Consider the following 16,369-nt stretch of genomic DNA (forward strand, 5'->3'; position numbering starts at 1 on the left):
CCCTTGATGCCTCAGAACATGTGCTACCAACCGATCCCTTCTTCTAGTCAAGTTGTGCCACGAACTTCTCTTCTCCCCAATCCTATTCAATACCTCCTCATTAGTTACGTGATCTACCCACCCTATCTTCAGCATTCTTCTGTAGCACCACATTTCGAAAGCTTCTATTCTCTTCTTATCCAAACTAGTTATCGTCCATGTTTCACTTCCATACATGGCTACACTCCATACAAATACTTTCAGAAACGACTTCCTGACACTTAAATCTATACTCGATGTTAACAAATTTCTCTTCTTCAGAAACGATTTCCTTGCCATTGCCAGTCTACATTTTATATCCTCTCTACTTCGAGCATCATCAGTTATTTTACTCCCTAAATAGCAAAACTCCTTTACTACTTTAAGTGTCTCATTTCCTAATCTAATTCCCGCAGCATCACCCGATTTAATTTGACTACATTCCATTATCCTCGTTTTGCTTTTGTTGATGTTCATCTTATATCCTCCTTTCTAGAAACTGTCCATTCCGTTCAACTGCTCTTCCAAGTCCTTTGCTGTCTCTGACAGAATTACAATGTCATCGGCGAACCTCAAAGTTTTTACTTCTTCTCCATGAATTTTAATACCTACTCCGAATTTTTCTTTTGTTTCCTTTACTGCTTGCTCAATATACAGATTGAATAACATCGGGGAGAGGCTACAACCCTGTCTCACTCCTTTCCCAACCACTGCTTCCCTTTCATGCCCCTCGACTCTTACAACTGCCATCTGATTTCTGTACAAATTGTAAATAGCCTTTCGCTCCCTGTATTTTATACCTGCCACCTTCAGAATTTGAAAGAGAGTATTCCAGTTAACATTGTCAAAAGCTTTCTCTAAGTCTACAAATGCTAGAAACGTAGGTTTGCCTTAGGCTGAAACATACAGCACTAAAAAAAAATTACAAGACATTCATTGTGTTCACCTAAGATGATATGCTCAGTTTGTGTAAACTGATTTATAATGGGATCTTTCAGTGTATTACGACCTAAACAGTTTAAACTTTGTGAACAAAAGGTTACTGACCATTTTTCAAGTCCATGTGAACATTTAGCCTAGAGACTCCTACCAGTATGGAGAATAGGTACAAACCTTAAGTTGCAACCAGAGTACAGGTGACAGGTGGATGCCACGTTTGTCTTTGTGACAAAAGCGTTTGTTTGCAGGGGTGTGCCTGGTGGAGAACGAGAGTGCCCGCAACACGTCAGCGCTGAGTCCCATCAACACCAATGGCAGCCAGGACTTCGGACTTTTCCAGGTAAGAGGGCGGAATATAGTCACTTCTGGGCTTCGGCGCTATGGAAAACAACAGCAGAATTACTGACTCCAGATGGACGCATCTGTAGCATCCTACAATACAACATTAAACTCAAAACAAGATTTCAAACATGGCTGAAACAGCAACTGTTGAAATTCTTCACGGTAAATGATGACAGCCAAAACAGTTGCAGGATAAAGATTTATTAAAATTCTTCACCATGGTTTCGGTATGTATAAATATACCTTCATCAGAAGAAAAATATCTAAAATTACTTCTTGCAATGGAGATTAATAAAACAATTGTGCCAATGGCGTCGTCAGCAGTTAAGACATCATCTCCATTTATACAACGTGATTATGGACACAGGGTCAATTTGAACACAGTTAAGCACAAACATTTGACACAATTGTTTTATTGATCTCCACTGCAAGATGTGATTTTAGATATTTTACTTCTGATGAAGGTATATTTATATATACCGAAACCTTGGTCAAAATTGTAATAAATCTTTATCCTGCAACTGTTTTGGCTGTCATCATTTACCGCGAAACTCAAAACAATTTCTGCCTGACCCATTCTGCAAAAAAAAAGGTCGTAAAATTAAAAAAATGATAAGAAAAAATCTGGCCCCCAGCCACCACTCCTCCACCCGCCAATAAAGAAATCTGGTTCTGACATGAGTACAACAGATTAGCATTGATAGGAATCAGTAATGAGTGTCTAGATGCAGCTATGCCTGTAAATTATAGTACATTATAAGAACAAACATTTTAAAATAGTAGGTTCCTACAAATCTATGACATTATTGAAGAATAGTTCTATGTGTTTATTAGTACAGACAGACTGATGAAACTGATTTTTTTCAGTAAGCAGGTATTTTCGTTTGATGCAGTATGAAGTACAATCAACGTAACAGCCCACAGATCGCTAAGTTCCATAGCCACCCGAAAACGCAACTGAGGCACTGGGAACCACAATGGCCCAAAGCACAGGAACAAAGTTTTGAGAAAAAGTTTCCAAAGTCAAACTTGAAGGCAAACCACCAGTCTCATGAGTTTGGCTTGTTTTTTAACATGTCTCAGTATCGTTATTCCTTACAAAAATAATGTTCCCACTTTGTCATGTAATTTTAATCAATATTTAGAATTATTATTATTAATGTTAATTCAAAAAACTGTTATATACAGCCAGTGGAAACAGTATCTTTTTGACTGTTGTGTACGTTGTAATTAATGCGAAACTAGAATTGGACCATAAAGAAAAGATAATAAATGCACCACTTCGTGGTCCTCGTTATTATTTTCATCAAGCACGTTCTCTGGTGTGAGGTTGAGATGAAACTGTCTTCACTTCGGGCATGAAATCTAGTAGTTCTGTTAGCTCTACGTGTTTCAATTTTGATCTAATAGCTTTATGTCTTTGTTTTTCAAGGTTGATATTTGCCTTCCAGTTGTTTATTTTGGAACTAGATTTGGCAAGACATGTAGAGACTAGGGGGAAATAAGAAATTGTGGTCTCCCTCGACGTGATTTGACGAAAATGGTGGCCTCCCGCGACTCCAATGAAGAGTAGTTTACTTTAAACAACAGTCCATGGCAATCTGTTGGAAACTTCATTGTCAAACATCAGAAATGTACATTATCATGAGCATCTACTTTTGGGTTGATAGTGAGGGCTTGTAATACCCTTAAAGGTCTTGAAATCCTCGTCGCCAATTTTGCATACCAGAATGCTGAGAGCATAGAATCTTAGGTGTCAAGAGCTTCTGCCTTTTTTATGAACAAATGGATGTCATTGTAGTCAGTAAGTATTCCTACTGCAATGAAAATTTGTGCTTCGGCCCATAAGGAAGTGAATATGAGAAAAGTCAGTGAGGCAGATTTTCGCAGATTTTTATAATACACAGTGTAGGGGTTCAGAAGAGATAAAGCTGGTTCACCATAAGATCAACAGATGTTGTGAACATGCATGCCTGCCTGAATCTCAAAATCGACGAGAGTGTTCTTAGGCTCTTATGGATTTCAGTGCCTCAGTTACAGTATTCAAGGGCAAAGTGAGAACACATCCCACATACAACGTACCACAGACGTAACAATACATTTTACGAAGAAGAAACAATTTCATGTTCCCGATGGATAGTGGCCTTTTAATATTTGTACACGAAATAGGCTTACATATTTTGGTAGAGTATTTCCGATGTTTATGAATCAAAATTGCAGCAACTAACTTAGTAACCACGTTATGCCCTCGGAGCCATTTTAAGAACATCTTGAATCTATTGAATTTACAAAGAAATACACTTGTTTATCTGGAACGATTCCACAAGTGATTTGATGTTTGTCTGAGTAAAATGAGAAAAGAGACAGATTTGGTTAGTTTTGCAAATCGTGAGTGGCTGGCGCTATTTAGCGTGACTATTAAATAACTAATGAAATAGCTGTAGGCATTATGAAAACGCTCAAGTGCGAGTAGGCTACTCGCATTGAGGGTTTCATAGCAACTTCATTATGTTTATAGATAATTCATACACCCCGTGAATCAAAGATTTTTGCGTGTCATCGATATCGACGCTGGAAAGATGTTGGTCCTGGGAATTTCAAGACCATATCAAAATCTCTGCAGTAGCACCTGAGACTAGCCTAGACATACAAAGAGAAGCGTACAGGGGAATCCAGTTTATATATAGAGAGACAGGAGATTTAATAAAATATTTTTATTTACTTACTAAAACTGGCTAGAACTTACATCTTATGTTTCTACGCCATAAATTTTTGTATCATCTTTTTGACGGAACGCAATGTAAGTTTTAATCTCAAAAAAATATTTTTATGCGATGGATAGGAAGTCGCTGGAAGCTAGAAGGCTTATGAGCTCCGGAAAGAATAATGACGGAATGACAACCTACAATTTTCGGAGTTTTCCCCATACTGTGAATCCTTGCTTCCGGCCAAATTTCATGATTCTAGGTCAATGGGAAGTGCCCCATATGTTTTGGTGAGTGAGTTGGTGAGTATAAAAATATGTGATATAAGTGGTCGTATGGTATAATTGCATTGACTTAGAAGCCTAAATTTTGTACACCGTCAGGGGACCAAAGATCTTGGTATGTGCTATAGATTGCATTGACTTAGAAGCTTAAATTTTTTACACCGTCAAGGGACCATAGATCTTGGTATGTGCCATAAATTTTAACTAATAAGTTTACCGTTCCTGAGAAAAAGGGGTCTTCACAGAAGTACAGACGGATCAAGAATGTCAGAAAATATTTTGCGTGACATATCTAGAAATTAACAATTTCCTGATTTTTTTCATTTACTGGTACTACAAAACCTACATTCTTGCCAGATGCCTGATTTTAGGTCAAAGGGAAGTACCCGATAATTTCTTATGAGTTTGCGAGTATCAAAATATTTGACATAAATAGCCGTCAAAGACTGCATGGACTTAGAAGCTTAAATATTTTGCGCAGCCAAGACACCGTAGAACTTAATACGTGACAGAAATTTCAACGTAATTTGTCTAGCGTTCCTGAGAGAAAAGGGTTCTTAACTGTCAGAAAGACAGGCAGACAGACACACGGACAACAAAGCCATCCTACGAGGGTTCTGTTTTTCCCAATTGAGGTTCGGAACTCTGAAAAGTCACTATTTATTGACATCGGAGGGAAGTGTCGGAAAATAACAAAGATGTAGACCATAGTTTGTTATCCCGTTCAAATTGTGCAATCAGGAGCTCGTTCTATAATGTTATGTTATTAGGAGAGTATCTATGGTCAGCTCTCTCACCACACACACACACACACACACACACACACGTTTGAAGCAGAGGTTTAGACGGGATGATGGCTAGGATTCTGGCCATTGAAAGCACAGCCATCTCAGTTTTCCTGGCCCAAAGTTTCACCGTATCATGACTATTAGATAGGTACACTTTTTATGCAGAATTTAAGGAGAAATCATTAAACAGAAAAATTTCAGGTTTCGTTTCAACAGTTATTGGAAAAGTTTGCCTTAGCAGTGTTGATGTTGTTAGCAAAGTCGTGCTCTCTTTCTCCATTCATGCAGCGATAACTGGGCTGGCAGTCGCTGGAAGCTAAAAGGCTTTTGAGCTCCGGAAAGGATAATGAAGGAATGACAACCTACAAGAGGTAGAAAAAGGGGTCGTGCTAGGAAGAGTGCACTGTCGGGTCAGTACAGGAGACTGGCGACATCTGTGTGAGGTGCGCCAAAGTCACTGTATGCACACAGACTTCAGCTGTGGAACCGCCGTTTGTGTAGTCTACCATGGTAATGACGTAATGGTGGAGGTAGGAGGAAAAGTACTACGACGCAGAGCACGATACGATCCCAACTGCTTGTCAAGAAACGCAAAACTATAGAAAAATTCCAGCACACACTACTCTCTTCAAAAACGTCCTAGATCAACATATTAATCTGGCGCGAAACTAGTATATATACGCAACACTGCTCCCGGCCACGACTGCGTTACCTACCGCCACCTCAAACACTGCCCTCCCTCCTTCCTTTCCCTCCTTGCCGCCCTCTACAATGTCATCCTTGCCACTGGCTTCTATCCCGACCTGTGGAAAACCTCCCGTATCCTGATGTTCTCCAAACCCAATAAGCCTCCATCTGATGCCTCTTCCTATCGTCCTATCTGTCTCACGTCGGTGTTCAGCAAGCTCTTGGAATCCATCCTTTCCCGGCGCATCCATCTCCACCTCCACCAAAACCACCTCCTCCCAAACACCCAATGTGGCTTTCGACCTTCCTTCTCTGCTGATGACCAACTCCTCCGCCTCACTCATCTCCTCTCCCTCCAGCTTAACTCCCGTCGCTCCGCCATTTTTGTCTCACTTGACCTTGAAAAGGCCTACGACCGTGTCTGGCATCCCGGTCTCCTGTTTAAACTCCAAACCTACGCCCTTCCTATCAACTACATCCGTCTGGTGGCCTCCTTCCTCTCCCGCCGCCCCTCCTACGTTACCATCCATCATGCCAATTCCCGCACCTTCTACCCCTCTGCCGGTGTGCCCCAGGGCTCTGTCCTCTCCCCTCTCCTCTACCTCCTGTACACAGCAGATATGCCCCAACCCCCCCTCCAGTGCACCTCTTGCAATATGCTGATAACACCGCATTCCTCGCCCTCGCTCCTACCCTCCAATGGTCCCAACGCCTTCTCCAGAATCACCTTGACCTTTTTGCTGCATGGTGTAACCAATGGCTCCTGAAACTCAATCCTTCCAAGACCCAGGCAATCATCGTAGGTCGTACCACTCGCTCCTTCCGGCTCCTGGATTTCTCCCTTACTGTCTGCGCACGTCCTGTCCATCTCACCCCCACCCTCACCTACCTTGGCCTCACCATTGACCGTCACCTCACCTGGATCCCTCATCTCCGATCCATCCAATCCAAAGCCCACAACCGCCTCCGCCTCCTCAAACTCCTCTCTGGCCGGACATGGGGGTTGCACCCCTCTACCATCCTCCACACCTACAAATCCTTAATCCGTCCCATCCTCTGTTATGCCAGTCCTGCCTGGATATCTGCCCCCCCCAAATTCTATCAGTCCCTCCAGATCCTTGAGCGTCATGCACTCCGCCTCGCCTTCCGTATCCGCCTCCCGTCCCCCACGTGGCTCCTCTATGATCTCATTCCTTTCCCCCATCTGCTCCTCTTCCTCGAACATATCCGCATCCTCTACACCTCCCGCCGTCTTGAACCCCCTCACCCCCTGGTTGCTCCTCTCCTCTCCCATCCTCGCCCCCTGCCCCGTCTTCACCGTTGTGTCCCCCCTACCCTCCATCTCTACACCCTCCATCTCCTTTCCCAAGGTGGCTTCCGTCAACTCCCCCTCCCGGATGATGCCCTCTCTCCCTCCATTTATCCTTCCTATCAACTCTGATCCTCCCTCCCCCTCCTTTCCTCTGTCCTTTCCCTGGGCTCCCTCCTCCCCCCCCTTCCGTCCTGTTTCCTCCCCACTACACCTCTCCCTACCTCCCTTCTCCCCCCCAGTCCTTTTGTATTCCCCTCCTCTGCCTACCCCCCTCCCTGTCGCGTCTGCCCCCCACCCCTCTTATGGGTCCTCATCCTCCATCAGCTCCTTTCCCGGTTCCCCCCCCCCCCTTCGCTTTTACTCTCCTTTCCCCCCCTTTTTGTTTTCCCATCTCCTGTTCAGTTTCCCCCCACCTGCTCTCGACTGTGGTGTCACCTTTGCCGACTTTTTCGTGCTGTGTTCTAGTGACTATTCAGTGTTGTGTTGCGAACAGAAACCATGCTGTCGCTGGGTGTGCGTTTTATATACTTTGCGAACAGAATCCAGACTGTCGCCGTGTTTTTTTAATTGTCTATTGTTTCCCCTGTCTGCTCCGTATGTATTTTTATTCGCTTCATCATCCCTCTGTTGTTTGTTGTCATTTCCCCATTTTCTTTTCACCTTGTTACTCAATGAGTCCCCGATTTTATCGCCTGTTTTTTATTATTATTTATTCTCCTGCTCTTTGTCAGAAAACCTGTAGGCTGCAGAGCGGCGTCCTAAGCTGCTGCCAGCCCGCCCCCTTCAGGGGGAATTGAAATTCAATAAAGGAAAAAAAAAAAAATAGTATATGAATAATTACTAGAATCATATTATCAACACAGTATACTGAATTCCAGAGTAACTGGAAATGTCTTTAGCTTGTCAGCCACAAACTGACATCACGTACAGCAGCAGAAATAGAATTACTGCACCTATTGACCTAGCCAAGTACAAATGTTAAATTGTGATTGTATTAACGATCCTCTACAACACTAGGGGTAGTCAATAATGCAGTCAAGTATCTGCAGTGATTACGATTTGTTACTCCCAGGTGGATGGCGATGATACATTTATTTCTCGTATGTGTTCTTTGTTTCTTAACTATGTCAAACGTTCTTTACAGGAGTACTATTCATTATTCTGAAATGTGGAACTTTCGTTTTGTTCACAGATAAACAACCGCTATTGGTGCGACAGTTGGAATGGTACTGAAGGATCCTGTCACGTCGCTTGCAAAGGTAAACACTTACGCCTCTGTATTCTGCATCTTCTGTCGAATCTCGAAGATTTGCCGTATGGTAACGTTCTGCCACCCTAGCTGCCAGTGGATGGATTAAAACAGCTCTTTACTTTTTTTAGTACTGCGCATTTGCAAATGATTACGTACTGTCTCCCATCAAAATGGACATATTTTGGGTAGTTCAAGCGCTTATCAAATCATATAATGTTAAAAGGTGGAGAGTTAGCCACAATTACACAGTATATGAAGTCTTTCTTGAAAAGTAGTGATGCAGGATACCTCTTAGAGGTAAGAGATATGCAGACCAAAGCTAATATCCAGTTTTACTCAATGCCTTTCGATACGTGTGGCCAGTTGTCTGCGCATAGAGGATGGCACTATGCCGGCTGGACAACAGTCGTTAGGTTGGAGCAGCCTTCATGCTATGCGCTACTGGTCTACAGGTTCCTATGAGGGAAGCTACAGCATGTTTATGAGATGACTTGTGCCTGCCCCAGTGTCGAGAACACTTTCTGAGCCGCGCTTCTCCCAATTTCTAGGCGCTACAGTCTGGAGCCGCGCGACCGTTACGGTCGTAGGTTCGAATCCTGCCTCGGGCATGGATGTGTTTGATGTCCTTAGGTTAGTTACGTTTAAGTAGTTCCAAGTTCTAGGGGACTGATGACCTCAGCAGTCAAGTCCCATAGTGCTCAGAGCAATTTGAACCATTTTTTTCTCCCATTTTCCTCTGCTGACTATACAGGCCACGTTGTTGTGGTTCTCAGTCCTAAGACTGGCTTAATTCAGCCTTCCACGGTAACCTAAACTGCGCAAGGATTTTCATCGCTGAATAACTACTACAACCTACATCCATCTGAACCTGCTTACTATTTCCAAGTTTAGGTCTCTGTCTCCATTCCTCCCTCTCTCGAACCCCCAACAGAAGAAACTTCCTTCTATTGCCAATTCGACGTATCCTTGATGCCTTTGGATGTGTCCTGTCAATCATCCTTTCTTTTGGTCAAACTGAGCCATAAATTTCTTTTCCCACAATTAGATTCAGTACCGCCCCTATTAATGACTCGCTCTGTTCATCTAATTTAAGCAGTCTTCTGTAACACTGCATTTCAAAGGATTCTATACTCATTTTTCTGTACTTTACATCGTCCATTCCTCACTTTCGGACAAGGCTGCACTCAAGACAAACACCTTCAGAAAAGAGTTCGTAACACTTCAATTTATATTAGATATTAACAAATTCCTCTTTTGCAGAAGTGCCTTTCTTCCTACCGACAGTCTGCATTTTATAGGCTCTCTACGTTTTCGTTCATCAGTTCTTTTACTGCCAAAATAGCAGAATGTTTATCTGTTCCTTTTAGTGTCTGAGTTTCTAATCTAATTACCACAGCATCGCGAGAATTCATTCTGCTACATTCCACAGGCCTTTTTTTTATTTTAGCTATTCATCGCGTAACCTCTTTGAAACACACTATCCATTCCGTTCAACCATTCTCTATTTCTTGTCTCTGAACAGTAATTCCTTTCCCAAATTTATCGTTGGTTTCCTTTACTGGTTGCTCAATGTACAGATTGAGTAACATCGGGATAGCCTACAAACGAGTCTCACTCCCTTCCCAACAACTGCTTCTCTTTAATGCCATTCGACTTTTATATGAAGCGCTTTCAGTAAGTAATGCAACACATTTTTTTCTGAAAGCAGGTTAGTTTTATTCAGGATGCCAATACAGCATATTATTCCGCGCCCTTTTGACTACAAAACCCTATTTTTCAGCATAATATCCGTTCAATGCGACGGCATTACGCCACGTTACTTGGGGGGCCTATATGACCCCCATGGTGCCATTCTACTGGTCGACGGCGCAGCCAACATCTTGCTGGATGAATAACCTCCCCATTGTCCATGTACTGTTTCCCGCGGTGTGCGTCGTTCATTGGGCCAAACAGATGGGAATCGGAAGGTGCGAGATCCGGGCTGTTGGGTGGATGAGGAAGAACAGTCCGATGAAGTTCTGTGAGTTTCTCCCGGGTGTGCAGACGTGGGAGATGCCTTGCGTTGCCATGGAGAAGGAGAAGTTGGTTTGCATTATTGTGCCGACGAACACGCTGAACTGCCGGCCGGGGTGGCCAAGCGGTTCTAGGCGCTACAGTCTGGAACTGCGCGACCGCTACGGTCGCAGGTTCGAATCCTGCCTCGGGCATGGATGTGTGTGAAATCCTTAGGTTAGTTAGGTTTAAGTAGTTCTCAGTTCTAGGGGACTGATGACCTCAGAAGTTGAGTCCCATAGTGCTCAGAACCATTTGAACCATTTTGAACACACTGAACTCCTTTCTTCAATTTGCTGAGCGTAACGCAATACGCGTCTGAGTTGATCATTGCACCATATGGAGGACATCAAACAGTATAACCTCTTCAAAATCCGGCTGAGAGTGCGGCTCTGAACTTCTTCTTCAGAGGATATTGCCGTTTTGTTCCCGGTTCGAAGTGATGAACCCTTGTTTCATTACCTGTGCCGACGTTCGACAAAAAATTGTCACAGTTAGCCTCGTAATACGCAAACAATTCCGCACAGAGGGTCCTTCGTTTCTCTCTATAGGCTTCTCTAAGACGGCGACGAATCCAGTGAGCACACACCTTTGTTACGCCAACTGGTGGACTAGGATGTGAGCACGATCAACGGAAACGTCCAGTTGTGCACCGAGGTATCTGATTAAATTCATTAAATAATAAAGATATTACAAGTTTGAAGACCTTAATGTAAATAACAATCAGTATATGAACATCTGCAATGCTCTGGTTTTCCACCAAAAGAAACACAATGTCAGGAACTCGCCTTCGTTGCAGACGCCATTTCCAAGGCTACGTAAGGCGCCGCCACACATTGGAACTTCATGAGACAACAACAAATTGCGCTTTTTTTCCAAATTGGCCGAGCAAAAACAAAAGAAAAGTGTTGAATTACGTCCCTCGCAAATGGTGCCTGGTTTTTGTAAACGACGAAGATAACCTTTCGCTTTCCATATTTTATTCTTGATATAGTCAGAATACCAGAGTGTATTCAAGCTAACACTGTTTAGATTAGAGATTAGATTAGATTAATACTTGTTCCATAGATCATGAATTCGACACTTCGTAATGATGTGGAACGTGTCAGGCTAATAAAAGGCGTCTATACAAGATATTACATTAGACAAAATATTGCAGGACAGTAAATATTTTTAATTTTTTTTGTGGGGTTGGGAAATTACCCACTTACTATATCCAAAAATTCATCTAATGAGTAGAAGGAGTTGCCATTAAGAAATTCTTTTAATTTCCCTTTAAATGCTATATGGCTGTCTGTCAGACTTTTGATGCTATTAGGTAAGTGATCAAAGACTTCTGTGGCAGCATAATTTACCCCCTTCTGAGCCAAAGATTTAACCTTGAGTAGTGAAGATCATCCTTTCTCGTAGTGTTGTAGCCATGTACACTCCTATTACTTTTGAATTCGTCCGGATTGTTAATAACAAATTTCATAAGTGAATGTATATATTGTGAGGCTACAGTGAAGATCTTCAGCTCTTTAAATAAGTGTCTGCAGGACAATCTTGGATGAGCTCCAGCAATTATTCTGATTACACGCATTTGTGCAATGAACACTCTTTTACTCAATGATGAGTTACCCCAGAATATGATGCCATACGAAAGCAGAGAATGAAAATAGGCGTGGTAAGCTAATTTACTGAGATGTATATCGCCAAAATTTGCAACGACCCTAATAGCATAAGTAGCTGAACTCAAACGTTTCAGCAGATCCTCAGTGTGTTTTTCTCCTGTTCAACCCATCATCAATGCATACACCTAGAAATTTTGAATATTCTACCTTAGCTACCGATTTCTGATCGAAGTCTTTATTTATTAATGGGGTCATTCCATTTACTGGGTGGAACTGTATATACTGTGTTTTGTCAAAGAGCCCATTTGCAGAGAACCACTTGGTGATTTTCTGAAAAACATCGTTTACAATTTCACCAGTTAATTCTTGTCTGTCGGGTGTGATAGCTATACTGGTATCATCGGCAAAAAGTACCAGCTTTGCATCTTCGTGAATATAGAATGGCAAGTCATTAATATACAGTGTGATTCAAAAAGAATACCACAACTTTAAAAATGTGTATTTAATGAAAGAAACATAATAAGAGGTGCGGCTAGAAAAAAACAGGACTGATGCTGGAAAAAACATTTATTTACAATTTCATGTTATCTCCTTCAATGTACTCTCCTCCTCGGTCTCTACACCGCTCCATACGAATTTTCCACTGTTCATAGCAATGCTGCAGATCATTTTCGGTAAGTCCATACATTACTTCCGTCGCTTTTTCTTTTACTGCTTCAACAGTCTCAAATCTAGTTCCTTTCAAAGCTGACTTGACTTTAGGGAAAAGAAAAAAGTCACAGGGGGCCAAATCACGTGAGTAGGGTGGATGATCTAAGATGGGAATGTTGTGTTTTGCCAAAAACGTCTTCACTGACAACGCACTGTGAGCTGGGGCATTGTCTTGGTGAAGGATCCATGACTTTTTTCTCCACAAATCGTTCCGTTTTCTCCGTACTCGCTCACGTAGGGTAGCCAGGACGCTAATGTAGTAATGCTGATTCACTGTTTGTCCCTCTGGTACCCAATCAATGTGCACAATCCCTTTGATGTCAAAAAAAGACAATCATCATTGCCTTGAATTTCGATTTTGACATTCGTGCTTTTTTTTGTCATGGAGAACCAGGAGTTTTCCAATGCATCGATTGGCGTTTAGTTTCGGGATCGTAAGTAAAAAACCACGATTCATCGCAAGTAATAACATTTTGTAAGAAGGTGGGATCACTTTCAATGCTTTCCAGGATGTCAGAACAAATCATTCTTCGGCGTTCCTTCTGTTCAATTGTGAGACACTTTGGAACCATTTTTGAACACACTTTGTTCATGTTGAAACTTTCATGAAGAATCTGCCTAACACTTTCCTTGTCAACTCCTGTTAACTCAGACACTGCTCTGATTGTTAAACGGCGATCTTGTCGAACAAGTTTAGCGATATTTTAAATGTTTGCATCAGTTTTTGCTGACAATGGTCTGCCAGTGTGAGTGTCATCACTGGTGTCTTCGCGGCCATCTTTAAATCGTTTAAACCACTCAAGCACTTGTGTTCGCGATAAACAATCATCGCCGTACACTTGTTGTAACATTACAAACGTTTCACTTGCAGATTTTCCTAGTTTGAAACAAAATTTGATGTTAACACGCTGTTCTTTCTGTACATTCAACATTTTCCGACGCACAGACAAAACGTCAACTACTTAAAACAGACGCCACGGGCAGACTGAGTGCAGGAGGCAGATGAAACTCGAGCAGTAGGCGGAGCGAGAGTCATGTGACAGGCCACGCGACTTTCAGCCTTATTGCTTTCGTTTTATTGTTTCACCAGTACTAGTCCGGTTTTTTTCTAGCCACACCTTCTGTTATACATCATTACAAAGAGTATTTAAAAAGGTTTTTTTTTTCACTCAAAAACAAGTTCAGAGATGTTCAATATGGCCCCCTCCAGACACTCGAGCAATATCAACCCGATACTCCAACTCGTTTTACACTCTCTGTAGCATATCAGGCGTAACAGTTTGGATAGCTGCTGTTATTTCTCGTTTCAAATCATCAATGGTGGCTGGGAGAGGTGGCCGAAACACCATATACTTAACATACCCCCATAAGAAAAAAATAGCAGGGGGTAAGATCAGGGCTTCTTGGAGGCCAGTGATGAAGTGCTCTGTCACGGGCTGCCTGGCCGCCGATCCATCGCCTCGGGTAGTTGACGTTCAGGTAGTTACGGACAGATAAGTGCCAATGTGGTGGCGCTCCATCCTGCTGAAATATGAATTGTTGTGCTTCTTGTTCGAGCCGAGGGAACAGCCAATTCTCTAACATCTCCAGAGAGTGTGGAACGAGTTGGAGTATCGGGTTGATATTGCTCGAGTGTCTGGAGGGGGCCATATTGAACATCTCTGAACTTGTTTTTGAGTGAAAAAAAACCTTTTTAAATACTCTTTGTAATGATGTATAACAGAAGGTTATATTATGTTTCTTTCATTAAATACACATTTTTAAAGTTGTGGTATTCTTTTTGAATCACCCTGTATATTAAGAACAGCAGAGAACCCAAGACCGAACCTTGCGGCATCCCATTCTTGATTGTTCCCCAGTTTGAGAAATCACCTGTTTTTTGCATATTATGTGAACTGTTTATATCAACTTTCTGCACTCTTCCAGTTAGGTATGATTTAAATCTACAAACGCCACAAACGTAGATTTGCCTTTCTTTAAGCCGACTTCCAAAGTGAGTCACAGGGTCAGTATTGCCTCACATGTTGCCATATTTCTTGACGTCTCGTTTAATAACCAATCTCGCTGTGCCCGCAGACCTGCTGGACGACGACATCGACGACGACTGCGAGTGTGCGCACCTTATCTTCTCGCGGCAGGGCTTCAACGCGTGGCACGGATGGACCAAGCGCTGCAAGGACAAGCCGCTGCCAGACCTCTCACACTGCTGAGGCTCGCTGGCCGCGGCAATCACCCAGCCAGCCACTGGGGGGAATTACTACAAACCGGTCCCGTGCGGGACTGCGAGAAAAAAGTTAAAAAAAAAAAAAAAAAGGACGCGCACTTTCATCGCGGCAGTCAGCGGCACGGCATTCGAGCGATGAATGTGCGGACATTTTAGACCCTGCCGTATTGAATATTATGTACCTGTACGTTACCTCATCCACTGAATAGTTCCTGATTACTGACCCACATATAAACTTTTAGGACACACGGGCACTTGTGCTTCTTCCTGTCAAACCAGCGATACTACTACGACCTTAAAGATACAGTGAAGACGCTGAAAAATGTATACAGTCTCTCAGAGAAGTTTCGGTATACCTTCTGTAGAGCAACTAGACTTAGAAATCCTGTAAAGAAGATTACTGCAACAACACATTTATCATATAAATTCCCATGGTTTAGGTACGTCGTGCTGTGTCAGTATTATTAGAAATCATATATAAAAACTCAAGGGCTGCTTAAGACGACTACTTCGGCGAATAAGAAACAGAACACACAGTAGATGTCAAAATTGCCGTGAATTATATAAACGATCAAAAGTATCGGCCTGGGGATGAGCAGTGATTCAAAGAACGTGCACTTAATATGCAATACATTAATGCAGCTGGTATATCGTACTTACTGTATAAATGCACGTCTTACCTTATTTCCATCATCTTCCCCTTCGTTACTGGAGTTACGTCGCAGCTGAAGATTGTAAAAAAACAAAACCGTAGCTACCCTTCATACTCGCAGATATCCTAATCGAATCTCACATGCTGGGATTTGAAAAATGTAAGTTACACGAAAATGATAATGCTAGAAATTAACACAACAAAATCCTGTTTGAGAGGAAGTAGCATGGTGCTCAAGATGAATGATGTATGAATTGCAGTTAAGAGGTAGTTTATTTTTTATATGTATAGCAACTTACAATACCATGACATTCCGGAGCTATGAATTTCACGTTTTATGGACGCAGCTGTTTTGCATGTGTCATATTCATGGATTTATTTATTGTATAACCATATTTCAATACTTTTGTTCAATAAACGCTATATTGTAAAAATTGTTGTAACTAATTTCTAAAAAGTCTTAAACGTCTTTTGTGGATCGTTGTAAAGCCATTACGACGTTTTGTTTCAGATAATTTTAAAACTGGGGCAACCGCAGCAAAATAGTTATACATGATTGCTTGACAATTCATACGGTGAACAGTTTTTTAAACACAGATTTTAAAAATGTGAAAATGAAACTGAATGAAATCTCCAATGGTCCGCTATAGCTGTATTTCTCAAAGTCACTTGTAAACTCTCACAAACAAATACAGCTATAGCGGAGCACTGGACATTTCATTCAGTTTCATTTCAATAGTTTTAACACGTGTATTTAAAAACTGTCCACTGTATGAATTGTCAAGAAATC

General features: G+C 42.1%; 1 protein-coding gene across 1 annotated transcript in view; it reads left to right on the forward strand.

The window, feature by feature from the left end:
* LOC124798441 (lysozyme c-1-like) overlaps window positions 1-15,053 on the forward strand; it is a 42,820-nt gene extending 27,767 nt beyond the window's left edge. Inside the window, exons 3-5 of the mRNA XM_047261858.1 lie at window positions 1,206-1,297; window positions 8,268-8,334; window positions 14,780-15,053. Of these exons, the coding sequence (XP_047117814.1) occupies window positions 1,206-1,297; window positions 8,268-8,334; window positions 14,780-14,913 (293 nt within the window). The 3' untranslated portion in view covers window positions 14,914-15,053. The remainder of the gene's footprint in view (window positions 1-1,205; window positions 1,298-8,267; window positions 8,335-14,779) is intronic.
* The last annotated feature ends 1,316 nt before the right edge of the window (window positions 15,054-16,369 follow it).

Source organism: Schistocerca piceifrons, chromosome 5 (assembly GCF_021461385.2).
Source record: "Schistocerca piceifrons isolate TAMUIC-IGC-003096 chromosome 5, iqSchPice1.1, whole genome shotgun sequence".
Lineage (NCBI taxonomy): Eukaryota > Metazoa > Arthropoda > Insecta > Orthoptera > Acrididae > Schistocerca > Schistocerca piceifrons.